Here is a 20,894-nt window from a genome sequence, read left to right as displayed (position 1 = left end):
TTGAACCTAATTGCAGTGAAATAGAAAAAATGCTCTCCCCAGTCACAGCTACTCCTTCAAATGTCTGCCTGTGGAGTATCTGTTCCTTCCACTTCTTCTCATGGGCTCTGTAAACTTGTCTTGACCTCAAAGCTTGTGCAGCATTCCATCAGGTACTAATCAAGCTAATGTAATGTAGCCCTTCTTCCTGTGCAGCGCAGCGAGCGAGTGCTGAGGTGCAGCAATGCTGACAGGCAATCCTATGCTTCATTTAAGTTGTTCTGGCAAATTTATTTCTGTGCTATTTAAACCTCACCAAGAGGGAGAGCCCTGGGTGGCAGAAGATGGCAGAGTGGCTGCCTGCGTTAAGGCCCTGGGAGGGTGGCTGGCTGCAGGGTGGAGAGCCGAGCGGCGAGGGACGCTGCGGGACGCTGAGCGCCGGTTCCGTGCGCAGCCTGGCGGTGCTCGGAGCGTGGGCTGCTGCGGTCGCGCACTCCTGCTTAGCCATGCAAACCTGCTCGCTCAAATGTTGCATCTGAGCCGTGAAAGCTCCCTGCTCTCTTGTTTTAAAATGAAACCCGGGAGCCAGCTCCCAAACAGTTCTGTCCTTCTCGCTGCTCCTGCCCGTGTTACATGCTGGGCTCCCTCGTGAATGGTGGTGGAATTAAAGAATGCTCTTGTGAGGCTGCTGCAAGCTTCTGAAAAAATACAGAATTCCACAGGGAAGCCATATGCTGAGCTTGAAGAATTCCTTACATTTCTGACCTATGAAGAAGCATGTTCCATGCACTTGCCTTAATAAGCTGTAGTAAGGAAGTGCTGCCCTTCTTCGTAGGTTTGTGAAAGTGCTACTGCTGAGATTCAGTTGTCCCTAACAATCTGCTTGGGGCAGGACTTCTCCCCTTCCCCTGCGTTCAGATTTTCTTCTCTTTTTCTACCTTTACCTTTTTTAACCTCTCAGAAATTACTCACACTAAAGGGCACCTCCTTCCAGGAAAGACTTGAGGTGGTTCTTTTTTTTTCCTAGCGACAGTTATATTCCCCTATCTAGGGAATGGCTCAGGTTGGAAGTGACCTCAGAAATCACCTACTCCAACCTCCCCACCCTGCCCAGGGACACCTCTCAGCTAGACTCAGCTGCCCAAGGCCTCATCCAGCCTGGCCTGCAACACCCCCACCAAGGAGGCAGCCACAGCCTCCCTGGGCAGCCTGTTGAATCTCAGCACCTTCATGCTGAAGAACTTCTTCCTCAGCTCCACTCTAACCCTGCTCTGCCTCAGCTCCAAACCATTCCCCCTTGGCCTGTCTGCAGACAGCCTCAGGAGCAGTCCCTCTGCAGCCTTCCTGCAGGATGCCTTCAGGCACTGGCAGCAGCTCTGAGGTCCTCCGGAAGCCTTCTCCTCTGCAGGCTGCACACCCCCAGCTCCCTCAGCCTGTGCTCACAGCAGAGCTGCTCCAATCTTTGGATCCACTCTGTGGCCTCCTCTGGCCTCACTGCAGCAGCTCTGTGTCCTTCTTACGATGGACGCATGTTATTATATATATTATATGTTATATATTGATCTTCTTTCTTCCAGGGAAGATTGTGTGTCAGCTTTTCTCCTGGCACTGGCAGCCTGTGTGTTGGCTGTGTAGGCTCTGTGCTGCAGGCTGGCGTTGTTGGGCTGGCAGCATGCATGGGCTTCATGTGCCCATAGCGAAGGTGAGATCACCATCCTCAGAGGATGGCTTTAATTTGTGCTGGGGAATCAAGTGGGTACTGTATTTGAGGAGCGGGGGTGGTGTTCATGCAGGTTGCTGTCTGCAGGCCAAATTGCTGATCAGAGAGTCTTTATCCACGTGGGTAATGTGCGTGCAATATAAGCTGAAATATGTTCCACAGGGGAGGAAAGCGGAATAGGTTACATACACTGCTCCTAAGTGCGGGAATATAAAACTCCATTACTCACTTTGAGCAGGTGCTTTTTATATGAGGCTCTAAAAAATACAAAACTGCTGGTGAAATGGTTGGTTTGCACAGACACGACTTAACTTGCAGGACTGTGACCAGATAAAGAGGCTAAAAATATTCCTACAAACATTTCTGCAGTGATTTGAGGGATTAAAGGTTAATATCCTCCTGGCGCAAGAAGCTGCCATTGCAGGCACTCTGGGGTGCTGCTGCTCTCTGCCTCTCGCTAGTGGCTTCATGTTTAAAAGGAAAGGTAAACATTTTGCTTAAACCTAAGGCGTTGTGGGGTTAGGTTTATAGCCTAAAGGATGTGTATTGAAACGGCTGGGAGGAGGACAGTGGTGCCATAAAGAAACTGCAGCTGAGTAAGGTGATACTGCAGTTAGAAGCGAAACTCATCCTTAAAGGAAGTGAAGTCTTGTCACCTATGTGTGTGGAAAACTACGAGCGAAGGGGTAGCTTCAGACCTTTCTGTTCCTTAAAGCAGCCTGAGAAGGGAAATTGAGGAGTCTGTTAGTGTATCTTAACCTGTCTCCTTGTAATTTCCCAGAATCACAGACTGGTAGGGGTTGGAAGGGACCTCCAGAGATTGAGTCCAACCCCACTGCAAGCGCAGCAGCACCCAGGGCAGGGCACACAGGAACACATCCAGGAGGGTTTGGAAAGGTTCCGGAGAAGGAGACTCCACAGCCTCTCTGGGCAGCCTGCTCCAGGGCTCTGCCACCCTCCCCATCCAGAAGTGTCTCCTCATGCTGAGCTGGAAGCTCAGCTCATTGTTCCTTGTCCTGTCACTGGGCACCACCAAAAGGAGACCAACACCTTCATCCTGACATCCACCCCTCAGCTGGTTATAGACATTGATCAGATCTCTCTCAGCCTTCTCCTCTCCAGACCAAACAAGCCCCAGGGCTCTCAGCCTTTCCTCACAACACAGTTGCTCAAATCCCTCAATCATCCTTGAATCTCTCCGTTGGACTCTCTCCAGCTCATCCTTGACTCTCTGGAACTGGGGAGCCTAAAACAGTATTCCAGAGGCGGTCTCACATCTATCATGCTTTACTTACCCATCCTACTGTCTTCCTACCATTCCCAGTTCTTTTCCAGACAGTGTTCCTCTCTTGCCCAGGCAGCTGCTGCCTTGTCCCAAGGCTGGAGCTGTTCCGGCTGCCTGTCAGAGGTCAGGGAGCGAGAGTTAATGATCGCACCTCAGCTGGTGGTGCTCCCTGGTTTCTTCATAGCAGTCTCACAGGTTGCCTCTGCGCTTTTCAACCTTTACCAACCTTTGCAGTTTCTATGCTTCTCGAAGCTTTACTGTGTCCATCCTCTAGAATCCTCAATTTGTTGACCTTTTACTGGTCCTTAAGTGTTCTGCCCATAAGGAGTTATGTGTCTCAGACTGGGCTTGTGAGTGATTGACAGTGAGCAGGTGACCAGGCCTTGTTGCAGGGAAGCTCTCCACCTTGTGTAGGTCCAGGTGAGATATGGCTTTTCACATCTCTTGCTCATAGGTGTGCTACAGAGCACTTTAAGGTTTGCAGCTCTTCTGGGGAGAGAGGCTTTTGAAAAGCAAAGTACACACTCCAGGCTCTGGTGGCTTATTGAAGTAGTGTCCTGGAGAGATGAGCTCTGCAGCTGGAGCAGAACGTGATGAGACCTGAGGTGAGCTCTGCTTCTCTTGAGGCTTTGCTCTTCTGTCCTGTGTTTTGCTGTCCTAGAAAGCTCTAAGTGTCCTTTTGCTGTTGCTGTGCACCTTCTGACTAAAGGAGGAGTTGTAAAAGGCAGACTTTGTTCCAGAGCCTGAGACGCTTTGCAACTTGTGCTTTAGAGCATTAGAAGGGGAGAGATTTGAACTGGCCTGGATTGAGCTGAGGGAGACATCAGAAAAGCCCAGGATATGAAGTGCAGTTCAGGAGGTTGTGATCAGATTAGCAAATACTAATGAGAAGATGTGTTTTGATGTACCTTGTATGTGGGCATTCTGCATGGGCTGTGGAGCTTAACCTTAGATGCACCACTTCCATCTCTGGGATGTGTTATTTGGAGTGCAAACTATCAGCTCTCTCCATCTTTCTGGTCTTGTCTTTTGCAGTGACGTTCCTCAAGTCCTTCCTTGCTTATCTGTATCCTTGAAGCCTTGCATCTGTGTGAACGTTAGCATTTGTCTGCTGGCGGCGTGTTGGTGTGAGGAGTGACAGGATGTGCTTTCTGAGATGTAGCAGCTCAGATTCTAATGCTGTTCTGCCATCCCTTGGAAGACAAAAGTTGTTTTAGTGCATTAACCTGGGCTGCTGCCACTTGCCTCAATGGGTCCAGTGGTGTCTGAAGTGCAGCAGCAGGGAAAATCCATCCTTCCCTCCTTTTTGAGCCCATATCTACAGCAGCAGGAGCAGTGCCACTAAAGCCTTCTCAGTCCTGTGTCCTGCCCACTGTCACGCTGCCATCCTCATGAAAGAGGAGGTTGCTCTTACACTTGGATTTGTTTGCTGGCTGCTCCACGCTAGGCATGCAGAGCTTCAGTGTGTATGTGTGCAATTAAGTGGGCCCTTTGTCTTGGTTCCAGTAAGGCTTAGGCCTAAGTGTTATTTGATTTGCTTCTGAGCTCCTTGCTTTTATTCGTGGATTGATCTTTTTACTGAGTTTGGAATCATTTTGAGATGCAGATGAGAGGCTTTCACTGCAGCATGTTCCTAGGTCAGGCTTTGTTGGTACTTAATGCTTTAACAATGGCAAGGATTCCTTCTGAGGCCATAACCAAAGTATGGAACTACTTCTGGAAGTTTTAGGCCCTGCTTTGTTAATTGACTATATCATACTTTGCATCTCTTTTAGTGAAGAGTTAGTGCTTATATTTCAGGGATTTGGTGTCACAGTCCTCAGAAGCTTCAGCTGGCTTCTTGTCTCTTTTCTAGTGCTCAGTTCAGGTTTTGTCACTTGGGTTTCCATTAATGGTTGCAAGTTGACCTTATTACAAAAGGCTTAGTGAAAGATGTGGAGGCTGCTGGGAAAATCACTAATTAGGCAACTTTTAAGGGCAGAATTTCAATGAAGTGATTGTTAATGTTGATGGAGTCGTTAGCAGAAATCCTGAGCTGGTCTAAAGGCAGGTCACAGCTTTGATTTTCTAGGTATTGGATTCCCTCCTGCTCCTACTTAGAATGTCAGGGACTGCAGGCACCTGGAGCAAGCTGCACGAGTCTGAAAGTGAAGTCCATGGTGGGAAGTACTTCATTTGAAAAGTAGATGGTCTTCCTTGGAGAAGTGAGGGAGATGGATCTGACAGCACAGCTTGGATTTCGAGGCATGAAAGAGTGGTTGAAAGGTGGAACTAGCAAGAAGCTTCCAGTTGGTAGAAGACTTAATAGACAGAGGTCAAATAACGAACTCAGCTTTGTTTTCCTGTGGTTGCAGCATTGGCTGTTAGTGGCAGTGTTTTGTATTCCTTGGGTTTGAACAGGCAGAAGACCTGGAGAAGTACACTTGGTGCTTCTGCTCTTTTTAAACCCTGTTGCCTCTGTTAGCAGCAGCTGCTAGGGAGCATGAGGAGGCAAAGCCAGGGCCAGGAACTGCCTGCAGATACCCTATCTGCTTCTGGCAAATTCATGTCTGGTGTCTGATACCACACCTGAGATCAAAGGGGATTTTCAGCTTTAAAGAGGCTTACCCCAGGCAAGACTGGGAACCAGGGTGTGCTCAGGAGACTAAAACTAGTAGCTGATCTTTCAGGCTGAGAGCTGATGGCTGTTGCAGTGGCAGGCACGCAGATGGGTTGCAGAGAGCATTCTGTGAGTCACACTGGAGGAAAAGGCTGAACATGTCTCCAACACAGCAAAGAGCCTCAGCTGTGATAAGAAAACATGCACAGGGTGTGCAGCCTGCTTTCTGTGGCAGCCTGTGTCCCTTGCTCTGCTGCTTCTCTCTTCCTGCCTTGGCAAGTACTTGGGATTTGAGGCATACTTTAATGTCTTACCAGAGCAAAACCTGCATGAATCCATGTCAGGAAGTGTAATTACCAGATGAGTTTGTATGCAGCACCAAAACCAGTTCAGTGTTTAGGAGCTGGAAGCGCAGTTGCCAAGTTTAATCCAACATCTTCTGTTTGCTGTCCTTTTATTAGGATTTTTTTCCTAACTAGCTGCTAGCTATTAAAGGTCATTAATAGATATTAAAGATCAGTGACCTGGGTTGAGAGGATTGAGTGGACCCTCAGCAAGTTCACAGGTGGCACCAAACTGGGGGGGGTGTGTGACACGCATCAGGCTGTGCTGCCATCCAGGGAAACCAGGGCAGGCTGAGAGCTGGGTGGAGGAGAACCTCACGAAGGTCAGTAAAGACAAGTGCAGAGACCCGCAGCTGGGCAGGAATAACAGCAGGCACCAGTACAGGCCAGAGGTTGTCCTGCTGGAAAACAGCTCCATGGAGAAAGACCTTGGAGTGCTGGTGGGCAGCGAGTTCTGCATGGCACAGCAATGTGCCCTGGTGGGAAAGAGGGCAGATGGCATCCGGGGGGGGGACACACATCAAGAAGAGTGTGGCCAGAAGGGCTAGGGAGGTTCTTCTGCCCATCTGCTCTATTCTGGTGAGACCACATATGGAATACCATGTCCAGTTTTGGGCTCCCCAGTTCAAGAGACAAGATCTGCTGGAGAGAATCCAGCAGAGAGCTACAAGGTTTATTGGGGGATTTGAATATCTCTGCTGAGAAGAAGGTCTGAGAGCCCTGGGGCTGTTAGGTCTGGAGAGGAGAAGGCTGAGAGGGCTCTGATCAGTGTCTGCAAATAGATGAGGGGTAGGTGTCAGGATGAAGGTGTTGGTCTCTTGCTGGTGGTGCCCAGTGACAGGACAGGGAGCAGTAGGTACAAGCTGGGACCCAGGAGCTTCCAGCTCAGCATGAGGAGACACTTCTGAATGGTGAGGGTGGCAGAGCCCTGGAGCAGGCTGCCCAGAGAGACTGTGGAGTCTCCTGCTCTGGAGCCTTTCCAAACCCTCCTGGATGTGTTCCTGTGTGCCCTGTCCTGGGTGCTGCTGCTCTGGCAGGGAGCTTGGACTGGCTGATCTCTGGAGGTGCCTTCCAGCCCCTGCCATTCTGTGAGTCTGTGACTTTGTGATGCTTTGGTTTAAGTCTCTAGAGATGGTGCAAAACCTGAATGAGTGAATTCTGCAGAGACTCTGTGAAGTCTCTTTGCTGTGTTTAGCTCTCTGTGACTATCCTGAAATACATATCAAAATGCTTTAATATATATATATATATTAACCTGATATTCCCTAATACTTTCCTAGCCTAATTGTGGGTTTTGGAACCACTCCTCCATTACATCTGTGAGGAAACGTTCCCATAATTGCACTAATGTTTGCATAATCAACCAACTGCTGGCCAATTTTAACTGACAAATTCCAAGTCACTTCTGCACGGGGGGAAAAACCCCATAAAAGAAGGTAACTTCTGTTAGTTTTTCCTCGCCCAGCTCTTACAGGTGTTGAAGCTATTTATTTCTAATTTGCAAGTGAATTTATGTGTTTCAGTGATGGGCAGAGCTGCAGCAGGGGGAGGGCTGGCTGCCTCCCTCCGTGCTCGGGGCTGTTCTGGGGGCTGCTGCCCTCCAGCTCTGCCAGCTCGGCTCAGTCCCGGTCCGTAAGATGCCCTGCGGTGCTGCTGTGGTTCTAGGCAGCCCTTCAGCAGCGCCTGCCAGCAGGCAGTGTGGTGGCTCGCTGGTGTGCGCCGCTGGGGGTGAGGAGAGACCACCAGGACGTTTGCAGTTGTGACCTGAGGTCCGGGCTCCAGCCTCGCCGGAGGGTGCCGAGGGTGCCGCTGGCCCTCTGCGCGCCGTGGCCTGCGGCTGCTGGGCAGGATGGTGGTGTCTGAGCCTAGGCTGAGGACACCCAGGCCTTTTAGCACGCTGGAGCGGGAGGCTGAGAGGAGAACAGGAAAGGGACGGGCGGAGGCAGCCGCCTATGAAGCGCCAAGGGAAGCGCCTGTGCCCGGTCCCCGCAGATCTTTGGCGCTCCGAGTTGCCGTGCTCCTGGGTGCCTCCCTGCCCGCGTCTGCTCGCGTCGTTGCCTCTCTGCATCTCTCTGTTCCGCAGCGCTTTGTGTGCAAGTGCCGCTCTGCAGCACTGCCTCACTGCCGTGTGGACGCTCTGACTTCAGACCCGAAGCGCCAGAGCATCTGAGGGAGATAATTAAAGTCTAATGAAATTTAAATGCCTCGGCGAAGGAGCACAGCAATGTTTAAATTCACCAGGGCAGTACATTTGCAGTTTTCTTTTATTAGGTGTGAAATCTAAGAATCCCCTGCCAACTCTGGAGGGCTCAATCCAGAACGTGGAGCTGAAGTACTGCGGCACATCGTTGGTCAAATGCGCCTCTGGGACCGTGGGATCCATAAAAATTTGTGCCAAAGCCCCAGGTATGTGCAGCTGGACCATGTAAAACTTTATTGCCTGTAGAGGAGAATTGGCCTTGCCTTTTACAAGGAGACTTACTGAAACAAGAATTTACTCATTGTTCCTCTGAACCGGGGCTTTGGCTAGTCTCTTCTGGGCAGCCTTTATTACTGCCGTCCCGAGTGTGCCAGGATGATGCCTTCTGGCCCTAGGGCAGTCCAGGCTTACACTGGATGAAAACAGAAGGATTTTTTCCTTCCCTCATGAAACGAATGTGAGTGTAAAAGCACTGAAGAGGGTGGAATAGCTCCGCGTGTCCCTGTTGCACAGGCTGTTTGCGTTCTGGCTTAAGGCTGATGTGTTTACTGTTTCATGTCCCGTTTCCCGTTAATGGCAGGAGCAGGTGTTTCACTGGGGACCTTCGGGAGGGCTCTGTGAGAAATAAGGCTTTACATTTCCCTAATAGAATGTTTTTAAGAGCCTGCAGGAACTTTTGCAGTCAGTGTCTGTGATCTTTGCAGAAGGCAGCTCATAGCAAGACCGCTAAAGCTGCGGTGGGTTTAACTGGGAATTGAGGCCGTTCTGATATGGAAGTCCTTATGGTGTTAAAAGATATTATTTTATGGAGTGGGGCTGGAAATGACTATTTTAAAGAGAATTGATTACTTCATTTGAAGCCCTCCTGAATGTAAAGGCATTTATGAGATGGCATTAAGGAAGTTGTTTAGTGCTTTATGTGAGGTTGCTCTTTGTATTTCCTCTTTCAGTTCTGTACTTACACTGATAGCTGTGCTCTTTGGACTAGGCAAGCTTTGTGCTGAAAGTGCATCCTGTGGCAGGCAGAGCTTTAAAGAGTCTAATCTTCACCTTAGGTGATGGTGGCAAGGAGAAGCTGATTCCTTTAATCCAAGGCCCATCTGACACCAGAGACTTACACAGCAGTAAATGGCTCAATGAGAGCAGAAAGCCGGAATCCCTCCTAGCCCCGGATTTGGTAGCCTTCACCATCCAGATTCCACAGTACACAGACTACTGCCCTAACTCTGGTAAGTGCACAGCTCCTCTGCAGCTGCTCTCACGTTGCCTTTTTCCTATCCAACATCATTTTCACAAAAGGGGCTTGTACAATGTGCTGAAGGCTCAGGTCTCTGCTGCTTGTGCTGCACACCTTACAGCTTTGCTTCCACAGGGTGTGAGAGGCACAAACTAGAGGCAGCCTGTTGGTGTGTGCCAAATTCACTATGGAGTGCTGCAGGGATTTGTTGCCTTCTAAACATTTTAGGGAGCAGGGTCCATGTGCACAGAATCCTAGAATTGTAGAATCACTGAACCCTAGAATATCTCAGGGTGGAAGGCACCTCAGAGCTCATCTCCTCCAACCGCACCACCATGCCCAGGGACACCTCTCAGCTAGACTCAGCTGCTCAAGGCCTCGTCCAGCCTGGCCTGCAACACCCCCACCAAGGAGGCAGCCACAGCCTCCCTGGGCAGCCTGTGCCAGACTCTCACCATCCTCACACTGAAGAACTCCTTCCTCGTCTCCAGTCTGCTCTGCCTCATCTCCAAACCATTCCCCCTTGGCCTGTCTGCAGACACCCTCAGGAGCAGTCCCTCTGCAGCCTTCCTGCAGGCACTGGCAGGCAGCTCTGAGGTGCCCCTGGAGCCTTCTCCTTTGCAGGCTGCACCCCCCCAGCTCCCTCAGCCTGTGCTCACAGCAGAAACTAAAAGTATGAGTTGTATTTTTTATTCCCTTTTTCTCCTACCAAAGCTGCCATAGTGACTCAAAAGGGTTCATTTGCTTTTGCACCATAATTAAGGATTTGTGTGAAGTTTATTAATAATAACAATAGGTGATTTTTAAGGAGCCACAGAGCACGTACTTGACATCATCAAACTCAGTGTAGTGATGGATTTCAATGAGATGCAAGTTAATCTCTTCAGAGAGGCTGAATGTGAGGCTGTTGTTGGCTTGGTGGGCACAGACACTCCGAGCTGACCTGCTTCTGCTGTCTGTGGGCTTCAAGTGAAGCATTTCCCCGCTTCGAGCAGCGCTGCAGTACGTGTGTGAAGTGCACCTGGGTCTGGATTTTGCTGTCGGTGTGGTGCAACTGACAAACCATGGTTTTAAAGTTGGTCTGCTGCCTGACTGAGAGTGGAGGCGAGCAGGTGAAAAACCCCACCGAAAGCGGAGGAGTGAGCTGAGGCTGGTGCGATGAAGCACTAAAGCAGACTGACAGGTGTGCTCCTCTCCAGGGTGTCTCACCAGGAATGGCTGTCAGTGTCCTTACAGCAGGCACAGCGAGTCTGGTGCCACCTTTGGGTAAGTGCCAGCTGATTCTCCTGCCAGGGCAGGCTGTGGCAGCACCAAGCCCTGCAGCAGCTGGCAGGGTATTTTGCAGGGTCACTCATTGCATGTTTCTTGGGGAGTAACCTCAGCAGGTTTGCAGACCACACTAAATGCAGTGTCAGTGAGGAAGGCTCTGCAGAGAGACCTGCACAGGTGCAGTCCATGTGCTGAGGTCAGTGGAATGAGCTTTCACAAGACCTAGAGCTGGGTCCTGCACTTAGGTCACAACAACCCCGAGCAGTGCTGCAGGCTTGGGGCAGAGTGGCTGGAAAGCAGCCTGGTGAAAAGGAATCTGAGGGTGCTGGTGGACACTCAGCTGAACATGAGCCAGCAGCGTGCCCAGGAAGGCCAACAGCATCCTGGCCTGGATCAAAGGCAGTGTCCAGCAGGATCAGGGCAGCGATGGTGTCCCTGGACTTGGCCCTGGTCAGGCCACAGCTTGAGTACTGGGTTCAGTTCTGGGCACCACAGCATAGAAAAGACCTTGAGGGACTGGAGGGTGTCCATGACAATATTTATTGCTGCTACCAAATGTTGCATTTTCTGCCTTTTTTGAGGCTCTTTTTAACTTTCTCACTTCTGCTGTAGACTATTAATTGTGTTTGAAAGGAGCTGTGCACTCCATGGCTGACCTGCGTGCTCAGAGGCCAGCTCTGCACCTCTGGGTCACTGAGGTGACGACTGTGGCTGGTGACAAATGGGAGGGGAAAGCTGAATGATATGCTAAAGGAACTTGAAGAGTACTGCAACAGGTTCCCCAGGAAGGCTGTGCATGCCTCCTCCCTGGAAGTGGTTGAAGCCAGGCTGGATGAAGCCTTGAGCAACCTGGGCTGATGGAAGGTGTCCTTGCCCATGGCAGGGGGTTGGAACTGGATGAGCTTTAAGGTGCCTCCCAAGCTAAAGCATTCTGTGAGTTGTCTGAATAACACATTGTGAATCCCTCTTCAGTTGTTTCTGTTTGTTGGGGGGTTCTGTCTGTTTTCAATACAGGTGGAACCAGGCTGCATTGCTGGTTAAATGGTCTCGGGTTGTATACAAATGATGAGGAAGTGCACTAAAGCTCTCTCAGGCAAACACTTGCTGAAGGAGCTGAGGCAATTTAATGCAGCAGGCATGGCTGTGCTTTTCATTGTGACTATGAAAACTCCATGGAGGGAAAACACAGAGTGATGTGGGAGCATAAAAATGCTTTTACTGTCAGTCGCAGTCACTGCTGGGAATTTAAGAAGGCTCGGCTGGAGAATTTGACAGCAAATTCAACTCCTGCTTCAGGGAATAGAAGGACTGTCTGAGGCTGTGCTCCTGGAGGTGATTGTGCAGCCCTGAAGTGGTGCCGTTTGAATAGTTTATCCTCCTAATGTCAGATAAGGATGTCCTGGAATAAGAATCTGAGCTACAGAGAAGGGTGAAGAGAGTAATGCAGCCTGCTTGTGGAAAGAATGGAAGAAAGCTGTCCAGGAGAGAGGAGGAAAGTCATCTAGCATTGCTCTGTGCTAGCAGATTGCTGGAGGTAAGGCCAGGGTTGGCCACGTTGTCTGAGTGCAGAAGTCTGTTCAGCTGACTCTCACAGGGTGCAGACAAGTTCTTGAGGCGGGGGTGGGGCAGCAGGTCCAGCTTGGTGGGACTAGGTAGGTTGTCACCCAGCACTCGGGTAAATGCAGTTAGAGGGATCCATGGCACTGCACAGTGAGTAAGAGTGGAGCTGCTGCTCACACCGTGCAGCCGGGCAGAGGGCTGCACTGCAGCTCTGCCAAGCTGAGCAGCTGCCTCCAGTAAGGACAGAGCGAGCTAATGCCTTTTTGTGTGCAAAAGCAAGTGATGCACTCGCAGGGGAATGTCTAGGTGCTGTGAAAGGAGCCTGGAATACAGGAAAAGGTAAAAATGTTTTGTTACACAGAAAGTTAATGGAGGAAGAGTAACGAATTAATGCATTGTATGTCTGAGAAGTTGCGTGGAAAACAGCTTGGTTTAAAATCAAATGCCAAGGAAGAGGCTGTGTAAATGACTTGAGGCTCTTGAATAAATCAGAGCGTGCCTGGAGCCTCCTCCTCTCCCTGCAGAGCCAGCAGTTGCCTGCTGTCTTGAACCACTTGGCTGATAGGATGTGGGGTGCCCAAGGTGACTGCACTGCTTGCCTGAGGGTGGCCCTGCAGAGCTGGAGGGTGCATTTGCAGCTGGAGTGCTGCTGGAGCATTTGGCACCAGGCTCTTCTTTCTGTTTGCTTGGTGCTGCTGGAACGAAGAGGAAAGAATGCTGGTTCTGGTCGTACCTCACAGCATGGAGAGCAAGCAGGAAAGGAAAGAGCTCCATGCAGCGTAACGCCGAAAGGGGCAGCATTACACACGCGGTGTATGGCGCAGCCAGGCACAAGCACTGCCATGGGTAACAAGTACACAAGCTGCTGGTTACTCCACAAGAGTGTTTCACTTTTTGGTGTGCAGAGTGTCCTATGGGCGCAGTGGAAGGTATCTGAGTGTGGCAGAGGAGGTGCTAGGGACAAAGTATAAACAGGATTGCATTTAGTCCTTAAATGGCAGTCTGCAGGCTGGGCTGTCGACTCTGGATAGCTGTGTCCTATGCAGAAGTGCCTCAGATGTCTCTCTGCATAGCTGTAAAAAGCAGTGGTTACCCTCCCCAGACTTATCAAAACTGCAGCCTAGAAAGTAAATACAGGAGAGGAGATTATTCCATCACCCCAGGGCTTGGGAAGGTCTTCTGACTGCTTCTCTGAAGTAACTCTGGCTTTATTAACCCTGGAGCAAGCTGCAGACCTTGTTTGTTTCACCTGGCCGTTGAGAGCAAGAGGGAGATTTCCAAATGACTGCTGGTGTTAGGACTTAATTATGAGCAGCTGTCGAATAGATGAGGTGAGCTGATTAAGCTCTATTTGCTTTGCCGTGTGGAATAATTGGGAGTGCGTGCACAGCTGGGCTCGGGAGAGCTTTATGGCATATAAATCAAGAGGAACTGAAATAAAAAGCACAATTAATAAATCCTGTTCTTGGAGATCAGCTTAAATATGCAGTGAAGTAAGGCAGTGAGCAGAAGTACCTGTGGTCATGTCGTGCCATGCGTGGTCAAACAGCCCGCGGAGCAGAGGAGTGAGAGGCTTCTCTGCTTTGGGAAAGCTGCAGGAAGGCTGAGGAGCAAATACCCTCGGAAAGGCTGGAGTTTGTTAGCTAAGTGATGGTTTTCCTTCAGCAGTTTTGGGGTTATTTTTGCCACTATCAGGGTTTTGTAGGTTTAGATCAGCTACTCTGTCGGTGTTGTGTAGGTTTAGATCGGGCACTCCATCTTCTCTCCTCCTTGGTCTTCCATACTTTTGAGACTGAAGAAATGAATCTCAGAGTGCCATAGGGGTTGTACCAGCAGGAACAGGACTCTTTTTCCCCCCTTTCATAAACCAGATGATTTTTATCTGCAAGCAGACTTTAGGTGTTTGGTTTTCATGCACACACTCATAGCTATGCCCCAAGTCTCCCTTTCTGGCAGTTAAAGCTTGGGGATACTGCAAAGCCTGGCTTTTAAAAGCAGGAACAAAGATGATTTTAAGTTCCCAGCTGTAATTCAAGGGAGTGCTCCTGCTAGTAACTAACATGCAACCCCCCCAAACTCGTAAAAGAAAATGAATAAACTCCCCTAAATTCTGTCTGAGAGCTGTGACCCAACAAAGGGGTAAAACCCTTTTGTATACTGGAGCAATTAAAGACCATTCACATTTGTGGCTTGAGCATGAACGTGTAAAAATTATACCCATCTATCTTATTACATTTCCTCTTCCTTCCCTGAGGATTTCACTATGTACTTTATCTGTAATTGTTGCCAGTTTTCTATCAAGTTCCCACTGGGCTTCTGGTGCAAAAAGTCTTATCCTGCCGATGACAGAGCTTGCCTGAATGATTTCATGCCCTTAGCATTTTTGTTCACGGGAATTAGGGGCAGAGTGGGGCTGCAGCTGAGCACAGCATCTATTTTTGTAATTTTGAAGTTGGGGCTCTGTTATTGGAACTAAATGAAGAGATGCAGGTGTTCTGCAGTTCAGCTCCTTGGGGACGTTTTGATGGTAGATGCTGGAAAAGCAAATGCATGTGTTTCCAGAGCCGAACAGCAGCTGTGCACAAGGATTTATGCTTTTCTCAGAACTTTGGGATTTCAAAATGTTACATTTAATCACATGCACAGAAAGGAGAGCAAATGTTAAAGATGTTACATATAAAACTGGGGGACTGATCTCTTTACCATACCAGCTAGTTGTGGGAATAGAGGAACAAAGTGATCTTTAATCTTAATATGAGCAATTTCAAAAGGATTATGATAGTTGCCAGGACTCTGCTCTTTTGAGAGCTCTGCTCTTGCACTGCACAACGTTTATGTCCTCTTAATTGCTTTGAAAATGTGGCTTTTCTCTTATTTTGCCTTGGAAAAAGAGGAATGCAAACAGTGTAGGAGCCTGACGAGGCAGTGTTCGTGTAGCCTTGTGCTGGAGCAGGGTGAGTTTAAATTCAAAGGAGGTTACATTCTTGGAAGAGCTTTTCCAATCATGTGCTGTAGTTTCCAGAATTGGATTCAAACCAGCAGTGCCTGAGCTGCAGTCATCCAAGGTGCAGAACTTGGGAGCAGAAGCATTTTGTGGTAATTCGGTTTCTCCCTCCCTTTCTCTTTGCCTTATGGTTTGGAGTCAATGGGTCCTGGTAACCCGAATGTCAGACATCTCTTCATTTCAGCAGGAGTCGAGGCAGGGGCAGCAGATGCTGGCACTGCTGAGCGGCTCAGGGAGGGAGGATGCTGTGGGCACCTTGGTAGCAGCAGTAAATGCAAGCCAGTAAAACCTGCCTGAGAAAGGAGAAGGTCTGGGTTTGGTTCTGTACACTTGCCAACTCGTGTGCTCAGTGCTCCCCAGCACCCTCACAGCTTGCTTACCTCGTGCGCTGCCACCGAGCTCAGGGTCGGACGTCTCTCAGCCCCGAGCCTCCTGGCCCACGCTGATCTGCGCTTGGCACTTGTTCAAAGAGGGAAGGGAGCTTGTCCCCAGCACAGCCTTTTTGTTGCCCTGCTGACTGCAGCTATAAATGCCCTGTCCGTGGGAGCAGCTCCAGGCAGGACAGAGGCTACTGGCTTGCCCCTGATTCCAGTGGGTTGTGTCTCTGGCAACCGGCAGCCAGCTCTGGTTAGAGAGAGGCAACTGCACAGTGCTGGAGCAAGACAGCTCCTTCAGCTTTCCAGCAAGTCATCCCACAGATCCTCTTGGAGAAGTGTTTCAGCCCTCTGCTTACCTTGCCTTTGGTTTCCCTCAATACACCATCAGTCCTTCAAGTGATACCTGCAGCTTACAATCCTGTCCAGTCTCAGCTTCAGCATTCTCAGGTTTGTGAAGTGATACTTGCAGAGCTGATGCTCAGAGCGAAGAAAACATCCCTGTCTGTCCTGTTAGGAAGTTCCTCTGTGGTTACAGTCCCTGAAAGTGTTCCTGGTTTTCTTTCTAGCCTTTGCTGCTTTCAAGGTGCACTGTTCAGCTGCACTGGGGAAGTAGCAGAGTGCTGCCTATAGCCAAAGGGCTTCTGCCTTTTCCTGATTTCCTTATCTTAATATTGTCACTTAAGAGTTTGGTAATGTGGCAAAGAAAGACCCAGCCATGGATGATGAAGGTGACTCAACTCCCAAGAGCAGGAGCCTGGGACATCGCACTAGGAAATCTGTTGAGTGAGGGATTTGGGAGGCCTGATTCTGCTCTAAGAAGGGGGCTACAAGAAAGCCAGGAAGGGAGTTTTTGACAAGGGCTTGTAGTGCTCAGATGAGAGGGAATGGGTTGGAAGTTGAGGAGAGCAGATTTAAGACTGGAGATTGGGAAGAAACTGTTGACAGTGAGGATGGTGAGACCTTGACATAAGTTGCCCAGGGAGGTTGTGGATGCTCCCTGCCTGGCCAGGCTGGGTGGTGGCTGGAGCAGGCTGTGCTTCACGTGCTGCTGAGAACACAGACACGTTCCCCTTGCCACCTGTGGCATCTGGCAGAGCGTTGCTCAGATGGGAACACGGCCCCCTTGCCTCCCGTGGGCTCTGGCAGAGTGCCGCCCGGAGCGGTGACCGGGCTGGTGGCGCAGGGAGCTTTAGGAGCATGCCAGGCGTGGACTCGCAGCAGCTGCTGACACAGAGCTTTGGACGTTCAAATCTGGTTTTAATTGAGGAAATGTCTGTTGGCCAAGAGATTGGGATAGCTCCTACTCAGCTTGAAAAATTGCCATGGGATCTTGAACTTCCATTTGGATGCTTCCCAGGCGTGGGCATAGGGGACTGTAGCTGTTTGCTTTCAAATGGCGTTTAAACTGTTTCCAGGTTCTGTAATTGAATTATATTGCTCTCACTGCCACTCTGGGGAAGGAAATGGTTCATGGAGCACGGCTGGGCTCTCGTGTCGTCAGGGGCTGGATGTTGCTGCAAGTCAGGGCTTTGGGTAGTAAAGCAGAAATCTCTTCTGCCCAGGCCAGTTTTTGCTTCTCAGATGCTAATAACAAGTGCTTAAGGCACCTTTTAGTGAACAGAAGTACAGTACCTTCCAGGGGAAAGCTGCTCTCCGTTGTTTTTCATGCAGAAAGTGTGATCCAAATACATAATTTCTTTCTGAGTTTAGTTTGGTTTTGTTTTCTCTCAGTAATTTTCATCTGTCTGGTAGCTTAAAAAGAAGCTCCAGGTCAGGGCCAAGATTGCAGTGTTCTGCTTACGATCCAGGTTTAGCACCAGCCTCACGTTTAGGATGCAGTGTTCAATGCACAGAGCGTGGCTGCTCAGCCACACTGTCTGCTTTGACCCTGAAGCTGCCCCAGAAGGTCCTTTCTCTGGCGCTGCAAACAGCAACCTGAGGATCACAGAATGAGTTTCTGCCATCACCAAGTGACTGCAGAGTTCAGTTTATGTGAAAAGCAGCAGTTCACAGCCAGGGCTGCACAAAGCAGCTTAGACTCTTAGCAGTAAATCAGTTGTTTGTTTGTGTTTAATTCAACTGTACCATGGCAGCGATGAGCCCCAAGGTAAAACTCTTTCTATGTTAGACCAAACTGACAATTATTTTGAGCAGGTTCTCTTCAAAGTGTCCAGCTTTGGATAGATTTCACTTAGGTTAAATTTCTTCCATGTGCCCTGAAGCTTCTAGAAATCAATCTCTGCTCTAATCACAAACCTGCAAACCATACAGAAATCAGTGCTGCAGGAACCACTGAGTCACTCTGAGCTTTCAGGCCACTTAATCATTTGTGTGCTGCAGGAGCTGATTCTCGTTTTCCTTTTACCTGTGCACCAAAGCAGCGTAGTACATACAAGATGTCAGTGCTTGTGCACAGTGACAGAAGTGCTTATAGTGGGGGAGGAGATCAGAGCCCTGGGCAGCTCCTCGGCTCTCTGTAATAGCTGCGGTCAGCCTGCTGGTGTGGTGTGCAGATGTCATGTGGAGTGACTGAAGTCACTTGGAACACACCACATCGTGCGGTGCTACAGTGCCTCGGGTTGCAAGGCACCTCAGAGCTCATCTCCTCCAACCTCCCCACCATAGGCAAGGACAGCTCTCAACTAGACTGAGTTCCCAAGGAGTTGTCCAGCCTGGCTTTCAACACTCCCACCAAGGAGGCAGCCACAGCCTCCCTGGGCAGCCTGGGCCAGACTCTCACCACCCTCACACTCAACAACTTCTTCCTCAGCTCCACTCTAACCCTGCTCTGCCTCAGCTCCAAACCATTCCCCCTTGGCCTGTCTGCAGACACCCTCAGGAGCAGTCCCTCTGCAGCCTTCCTGCAGGAGGTATCTTGACATGGTCAGCGACATTCTTGTGGCCTTCCAGGATCTGAAGGGGGCCTACAAAAACGCTGGGGAAGTACATTTCAGGCTGTCAGGGAGTGCCAGGACTGGGGGGAATGGAGCAAAGCTGAAGGTGGGGAGAGTCAGACTGGGTGTGGGGAGGAAGTTGTTGAGCAGGAGAGTGGTGAGAGGCTGGAATGGGTTGCCCAGGGAGGTGCCTGAGGCCCCATGGCTGGAGGTGTTTGAGGCCAGGCTGGCTGAGGCTGTGTGCAGCCTGCTCTAGGGTAGGGTGTCCCTGCCCATGGCAGGGGAATTGCGACTGGCTGATCCCTGTGGTCCCTTCCAACCCTGACTGATTCTATGAGTCTATGAGTAGCATGTGGAGTACTACATCTGGGGAGGGCAGCAATAGGGTTGTAGTGGATATGTGCTTGAATTAACTAGCTGAATACTGTTAATTCTTAATATGATTTGCAGTGTTCAGCAGAGGAGAAGGTATTTTGCAAGGGGAAAAGCTTATGTTATGTTATTTTGCTGGTTATTGTGTTATTTTGTTATTTTATGTGACTTGGTTCTATTCCTTGGAATTGTGTCTGAAGGAAAAGATTGTAGGTGCTGCCCTAACCTTGCAGCTGCTTCAGTTAAGACAGAGCCAGTTGCTGGAGCAGAGTAATTTGCTGAGCTAAGTTCTGGGTCCCCACTTGAACACTGCTGCTGCTAGCTGTTGATGCTGAGCTCACTTGCAGCAGAGCAAATTACTGCCAAGTCTGCTTTTCCAAAGTGCTTTGCTAATTCCTGAGCTGGTTTTGAGATGAAGGAGATGGAGTTGGAGCCTTCCTGCAGGATCCCTTCAGGCACTGGCAGGCAGCTCTGAGGTCTCTCTGGAGCCTTCTCCTTTGCAGGCTGCACACCTCCAGCTCCCTCAGCCTGTGCTCATAGCAGAGATTCTGCAGGCTCTCACTATAGCTCTACTCATGTTTGGTTATCTACTCAATGGGAATAAATTAAGAAAAGGAGAATATGAATCCCCTCTGCCTCTAATTTTGGTCTCTCTTAAAATGCCCCTGCTCTGATAAGAGAAATTCAGTATTGAGCAACTCTCTCCCGGTTGTGATCTAAAAAAACTCATCCAGAGAAATGAAGGATGCTCTCTGTGTCTGTCTAGGGCTTTGTAGTGTTTGGAAGCTGTTTCAGCACGATGCCTGGATTAATACTTCTCAGAGATCAAAACGAGTGCAAGATGGTTGTTTTGATTAGAGGTTTGTTAGTTTAAAAAGCTGAAAACTAAGGTATTGTATTAAAACTGTAGGTGTTAACCAGCCTCTGGACAGCTTGATGGTTGTGAAGTCATCTTCAGTATGATGGACTATTTCTGCAAAGAGCTGTGTGTGTTTTAAAGGGTACAGCTCACTCCTTTTGAGCAGTTGTTTGTCTAAACTAACTGAGTAAAACTCTAGTGCAGGTTGCAGCCAGTGTATGAAATGAGTTTTAATGACAAGCCAGGAAATAAGGTACACTGAGTTGCATTTTGGAGTTTGGAAAAAGCTCTAATCCAAAGAGAATAATCTTCCTGGTACTGGCCCTGTTCAGGGGAAAGCCTTTTGTTAGCATTTGGAGCCAGTAGTGTTGTTGGAGTTCCTGCACTGGTAGCACAACCCAGAGCTGAGTGTGAGCCTGCGAAACGATGACTTAACACAACTGCTGATGCACTTGGAGTGCAACATCTTTATCAAGTTAATACAGGGAGCAGTCATGCCCTACTTGAATTACTCATTTAGAAGGGCTGAGCAGCAGCCTGGATGTGGACTTTGAAATCCTGGGAAAGTAAGATGCATGCATTCAAATGTGCTTCAGAGCAGCTGCGAAACGTTGGAAGTGAGATGTCAGCTACTGGCTGCTGGCTGCATTTTTACTCTGAAGGGAGATGTGATCATTTAATAGCTAACCAAGGGTAGCCTTGTAATCACTGCATCCTCCCTTCAAGTCTTTCAGCTTTCACAAGCCAGTTGAAGATACAGGAGTTAAGAATCAGAATATTTAGTTACTTCTTGTACACAGTTCTAATTCACAGCTTTAGCTACTTCTTGTGCACAGTTCTAGTTCACAGCTTTAGCTGCTTCTTGTGCACAGTTCTAGTTCACAGCTTTAGCTGCTTCTTGTGCACAGTTCTAGTTCACAGCTTTAGCTGCTTCTTGTGCACAGTTCTAGTTCACAGCTTTAGCTGCTTCTTGTGCACAGTTCTAATTCAAAGCTTTAGCTGCTTCTTGTGCACAGTTCTAATTCAAAGCTTTAGCTGCTTCTTGTGCACAGTTCTAATTCAAAGCTTTAGCTGCTTCTTGTGCACAGTTCTAATTCAAAGCTTTAGCTGCTTCTTGTGCACAGTTCTAATTCAAAGCTTTAGCTGCTTCTTGTGCACAGTTCTAATTCAAAGCTTTAGCTGCTTCTTGTGCACA

At 49.3% G+C, this 20,894-nt stretch overlaps 1 protein-coding gene across 6 annotated transcripts in view; it reads left to right on the top strand.

Annotated features, from left to right (window-relative positions):
* Positions 1-20,894, top strand: part of VPS13B (vacuolar protein sorting 13 homolog B) — a 333,604-nt gene that overhangs the window by 92,327 nt on the left and 220,383 nt on the right. For all 6 annotated transcript variants that reach the window (XR_010304753.1, XM_064154029.1, XM_064154027.1 and 3 more), the window contains exons 18-19: positions 8,199-8,333; positions 9,183-9,356. Coding sequence is in view for 5 of the 6 variants with exons in the window: in XM_064154029.1 (XP_064010099.1) it covers positions 8,199-8,333; positions 9,183-9,356 (309 nt within the window). In the remaining variant the exon portion in view is untranslated. The remainder of the gene's footprint in view (positions 1-8,198; positions 8,334-9,182; positions 9,357-20,894) is intronic.

The sequence above is a fragment of the Pogoniulus pusillus genome, chromosome 14 (assembly GCF_015220805.1).
Source record: "Pogoniulus pusillus isolate bPogPus1 chromosome 14, bPogPus1.pri, whole genome shotgun sequence".
In the NCBI taxonomy this organism is placed as follows: Eukaryota; Metazoa; Chordata; class Aves; order Piciformes; family Lybiidae; genus Pogoniulus; species Pogoniulus pusillus.
The sequence above is the reverse complement of the archived record's forward strand: the minus strand, read 5'-3'. Positions and strand labels throughout refer to the sequence as shown.